The sequence below is a fragment of the Gadus chalcogrammus genome, unplaced genomic scaffold (assembly GCF_026213295.1).
Source record: "Gadus chalcogrammus isolate NIFS_2021 unplaced genomic scaffold, NIFS_Gcha_1.0 GACHA105, whole genome shotgun sequence".
NCBI lineage: Eukaryota > Metazoa > Chordata > Actinopteri > Gadiformes > Gadidae > Gadus > Gadus chalcogrammus.
In genome coordinates, this window is record NW_026613540.1 from 79281 (window position 1) to 85004 (window position 5724).

Below are 5724 nucleotides of genomic sequence, written 5' to 3' on the forward strand. Positions count from 1 at the left end.
TGGCTGGGCTGATTGAGCTGGAGATAAAAGACGCCTTTCCCGTCGGCTCGGTCTCTCTCACTACTGCTATGGCCTGACGGGGAAGGGCTGGCTGCATCTTCGCTCCTCATCTTTACCTCACTTTGCTTTATATTACATCTACTGATATGCACTACACTTTTGGTTTGGCTTCCCCTTACTGATAAGGTTTTGGCATTAGCACTTTAAATAAATAATTGTTCCATCTTTACAACCAGCGTGGCTCCCTTTGTTATGTCAGCTCTACTCGAGCCAAGTGGTCCTGACATAATGGGTCAGAAATCCCAAATAATGATTATTGTTCCTAATGTATGATATTAGATTGCAGATGCCACACATGTGGAAGGTGCCAGGGAGGCTATGGAGGAGGCCACAGACGAGCTCTCCCTCATGGGCTCCTTTCCTTTGTGCGGAGCCTCCCGCATAGGGATGAGCTGCTGGGGGCAGCCCTCAACTTCCTCACAGAGGGCTGTATTTTGACTGCTCTCAATCAGTAAGTGGAGCTGGGAATTGACTATTTAATGGACTGAGACCTTTGTGTTGGAGTGAAAAGTTATCATGTGTTCCAAAATAATCTAAATTTATATTAATTGAAAGGATTCCTTGTCTAATTGATTTTTATCTTCACATTATGTACAATGGAGTAGGCTAGAACAGGCTTCAGAGCAACAGACCTTATATTTTTTATGATCTATTATCTCATTGATTTTACAGATTCAAAGAAGGGTTGGAGACCTTCGGGATTCTAGCTCTTTTGAGGATCCACCATGAGGAGCTCAAGGGGGTCTTCATGGACACACCTGAGCCGCTGCTGGCCTCCCGGTTGGAGTCCACATTCATGACGTCCTACCTGTCTGAGCCGGGCTCCAATCGGAGGAGGAAGGAGGCCAGGACCCTTATATATTGGAGGGACTGGCTGATCGAGGTGGAGGGTAAGGAAGTGTTTCTATCTACAACCCTTATCTATCTAATTGTTCTTTGTTAATATATGCTTATTCTGAATTTGATGCACAATTCAAAACAGGGGACCACCAAAGAGGAAAGCTGTAGAATGCTCAAAAAACAACAATGTTCAACTGTTTCAACATTAGTAACTGGTAACAGGTGATATTATCATGAATGGATATAAAAGGGGCATCCTGTAGAAGTTAAGTCTTCACAAACAATAATGGGTCACAAAACACAAAGGAAAAATACAAGACTGTTTACAGCTCTGCATGAATGAACAAATGCACACATGAAAAATATTTACTATTTGATTTGTGAACCTAGGCATACCTGTAAATACAGCACTGCATAGGGAATTATAGTGAACCGATTGTGACAGAACCAGCATAACACATTTTATATTTTTTTCGAAAGAATGACACTATTAGTGCACACTTAGGGTTAAACAAGGACTTTTGAACATTTCTATTGTGATCTGAGAAATGCAACCTAAACCAACATAAAACATAACCTACATTTCTCTGCTGAGATTAATAAAGTATATCTTATCTTAACTAAGGACGACTAAAGATTGGCACATGTCAGGCAGTGTAAAATTCCTGTTAATGTTCACATGCGGTCGTTCTTACAAGTTATCTCAGATGGAGATACGAGTCTCACCCTGGGGGCGGTTCTGGCGTTTGCCATGGGCCTCAAAAGGATTCCTGCTGTGGGTTTTCCCATCGGACCCCGGCTTGAAGTCCTCCATGAGGAAGATGGACCGGCCCTTTTCCCCACGGCCAATACCTGTTCCCTGGTCCTCAGGCTACCGGTGTATCCGGAGTACAATCGATTTAAGGAGGCCATGGAGGAAGGTGCCCAACCCCGTGGAAGGACGCTTGGAGTGCCCCACACACACAGGGAAGGACGCTTGGAGTGCCCCCACACACACACACACACACACACAGGGAAGGACGCTTGGAGTGCCCCACACACACACACACAGGGAAGGACGCTTGGAGTGCCCCCACACACACAGGGAAGGACGCTTGGAGGGCCCCCACACACACACACAGGGTAGGACGCTTGGAGTGCCCCCACACACACACAGGGAAGGACGCTTGGAGTGCCCCACACACACACAGGGAAGGACGCTTGGAGTGCCCCCACACACACACACACAGGGAAGGACGCTTGGAGTGCCCCCACACACACACACACACACACACAGGGAAGGACGCTTGGAGTGCCCCCACACACACACACACACACACACACACACACAGGGAAGGACGCTTGGAGTGCTCCCCCACACACACACAGGGAAGGACGCTTGGAGTGCCCCCACACACACACAGGGAAGGACGCTTGGAGTGCCCCACACACACACAGGGAAGGACGCTTGGAGTGCCCCCACACACACAGGGAAGGACGCTTGGAGTGCCCCCACACACACACACACACAGGGAAGGACGCTTGGAGTGCCCCCACACTCACACACACACACACACACACACAGGGAAGGACGCTTGGAGTGCCCCCACACACACACACACACACACCTTTTTTTCCCACTCATGACCTGCACCTTGACGTGGTGAGTGGGCTTTCCACCAAGCCAGGTCAAACTATTGTGTTCCAGACTCACTATGTTAAAGGTAAACAAAAACAAATGTCTGACTGCAACAAAGTGCTCTATCTCTGTAAAGTACAATGGGGAATTACAAAAGTCCTACATGGTTGAACTGTATCTTCCAAATGTTACAGACAGACTTCTCAGTGACTTGGCTGAATTCATTGGCTTGGCTGAGTTCTGTTCCTGTTGTGGTAATAAGAAGTAGAGCCCCCCCATCTTCATCTGCCTGCAGCTGCCTTCTCCAGGTCAACTTCGTCCTGAATGGGCTTCCTTCCAATCGGGCCCTGCTCCTCACATTAAGCATAGCCCAACTTTACCCAAGACGCAGATGTTTTTTTCACTGCTATCCCTCAATAAAGTTTCTTTGATGTGTTGTTAATTATGTATGACTAATGCTGCCCTACTGTGTGAAAGGTGTGAAAACTTTGGGATAGCTTATGGTCATGATGTTTACGTTGAGAAATATGTAGTAGGCCTACTGCTTAGAAATGAATTTTTATGAAGCTTGTTTATATGCTATTTCCCATGATGATAAATTAACATTTCATTGCTGTGAGTTGTGAAGATTATACAAATAAATAGTAAATGCGCTGAATCAGAATACTCATTTCCCATGATGATATATTAACATTGCATTGCTGCAAGATTTGTGAAGATTATACAAATACATTTTAAATCCGCTGAATCAGAATACTCTATCAAAACTTTAGTGATGGATTGTAAATGCCCTTACCGAAGTACTGTACAATAAGTGCAATTTGGAGGTACACTTGTATTTCACTTGAGTATTTAATTAAACCGACTTATCTCCAGATGTTTGCGATAAACTGGAGGATGACGGGAGAAAATCCTGAAAAATAAATGATTGAAGAGCCCCCAATGATCCGCTCGGAAAGTCATAGTCACGCTGATTACAGGTGTTTTTAAAATGCGTATACGGCTCTCACATGACAGCCACGCAACGGACACATCATCTTACATCATTTGATGTATTGCTGTATTAAACCAGCAAACCATCGCAAGGAAATGTAACAAAGCTGTAGCTGAAAGATTCATCCACAAACATCAGAATAGAAAAACACTGGCAGGGACCATTTTAGCGCATAATGACTACTGCTGCCTATGCTTGTGGCATAGGCAGGTAATGCAAAGGTAATGCAATTCTGCTGAATTATTTGGAGGACTTATAGCCTACTTGTAGTGAAGTATTTTTTTAGCCATGTGCGCCAAACAGAAGATACGCAATGAACTGATTGTTGCGCATTGTTGTGGATATGTAGGCTGGTTAGTTGTGGTTGTTTGGGGTCTTAGTGAAACAGCCTAGCCTTGGAGTTGGAGTGATTGTGTGAATGTGCGAGAGAGAGCGCACCTGCCGAGGTGATGTTGGGCTTGTTGTGGGCTTATATGTGATCAATGATGTGTTTGTCTGATCGTATTAGCTGGTTAAATAATGTCACAAGATCGGTCATACTGCAGGCTCTCATTTGCAAATGCACTGATTGTGTGCCCGTCTCCGATATGCTATATACCTGGCATTTATTCAGTTCATGTTCTTCTGAGTGCGCAAGAACGTGCCAATTATTGTCGTGTTTGCATTGTAATGCACAACTTTGCCCCTGCCTGTTATAAAATAACGTGCATCCCAACAACTTTGACCAATGCAGGCTCCTATTGCTTTACCAGTGTTTAAAGTGTGTGCGTGTGTGGGTTTGTGTGTGTGTGTGTGTGTGTGTGTCAGAGATGGAAATTAACTTTTTTGCCCACCAGCCACTGTGGCAGGTAGATTTAAAAATCTACCAGCCACTCATCTTTTTTACCAGCCACTTTTTATACGCTATATATTTTTTAATATATGCGTACATTTTAAACAATATAATAGTAACAATAGATAAGAAAAGTGTTTTTCATACACATCAGTTGGTGTTACGATGACAAGTTTGGGGATAATTCATCTATACAAAGTATTTTCATTAAAAAACGAATTGACATATTAATAATAAAACAACATGCATGGCTACACCATCATAAGTCAATAGGAACATTTGTTTTTTTGTATTTACATGTGACTGCATACAAATGTGTCCACACAGACATGGTAACTAACGTATGATAGCAAGCATTATATGCCCTTAACACTAATATTCAGAAGAAAATATGTGTGGCATTCGGTCCAATGCTGAAAATATATCTGTGGCATTCAGTAGGCCAATGCTGTGGTAAAGTGTGTAAAGTATGACCAAGTGTTTCTTTCTGTTCAATAGATAGAACTTTATCAATCCCCTGTAGGAGAAATTTGTTAATGTTTGTCTCTATAAAACAATAATGGTAAAATAATAAATACAAAACACGACGGTAACTTTGTAGGTCAAACCGTCCAATCTGAAGGCTCTACTTAACCACTCCCCCTACTCACTTCCACCAATGCGAAGCGAACAGAACTGAGCAGGGGAGGGCGTAGCCTAACTAGTTTGTGAACGACCCAGAGAAACGCAACTCAAATTCAATGTGAACATATATGAGGCTTTAATAAAATCCCGGACGATTTTGAAATTCCGACACACATTTTTTAAAAGTGTGTCAAAAAGAGGGCATGTCCGGGCAAAAGAGGACGTCTGGTCACCCTACCGTGTGGCGTGTGAGCGTGTGCATTGGTTGAATTGCGTGTGTCTCACGCCGAACGCGTGAGACTTGAGAGCCCTGTTACCGATATTATCCCGGATATTGACAGTCGCAGTTCAGCAAAAGAGGCGTAGAGGAAGAAGGGGCCCGGATGTTGACAGTAATGCTTGTGGAACTGTGCAGCGCCGTATAACGAATGTATTAGATATGCAAATTCGATCGGACCTGACTGGAAAGTATTACCCGCCACAGTGGCCGGTGAAGTGACACAATTCACCCGCCACCATACAAATCCACCCGCAAATGGCGTGTGGCGGGTGTTAATTTCCATCCCTGGTGTGTGTGTGTGTGTGTGTGTGTGTGTGTGTGTGTGTGTGTGTGTGTGTGTGTGTGTGTGTGTGTGTGTGTGTGTGTGTGTGTGTGTGTGTGTGTGTGCGTGTGTTGGCATGTAGGCTATAGATATAGATTGATTGTCTTGGCTTGCTTGCATCCATGAAATATTGTGATGTTATGGCCTACTCAAT

The 5724-nt window shown here is 44.1% G+C and overlaps 1 protein-coding gene across 1 annotated transcript; it reads left to right on the plus strand.

Annotated features, from left to right (window-relative positions):
• Window positions 1–329: 329 nt before the first annotated feature.
• Window positions 330–2842, plus strand: LOC130378839 (G2/M phase-specific E3 ubiquitin-protein ligase-like). Its single transcript, XM_056585447.1, has 4 exons — window positions 330–511; window positions 733–950; window positions 1608–1820; window positions 2814–2842. Exons 1-4 carry the CDS (start codon window positions 330–332, stop codon window positions 2840–2842), a joined length of 642 nt encoding a protein of 213 aa, XP_056441422.1.
• Window positions 2843–5724: the final 2882 nt, after the last annotated feature.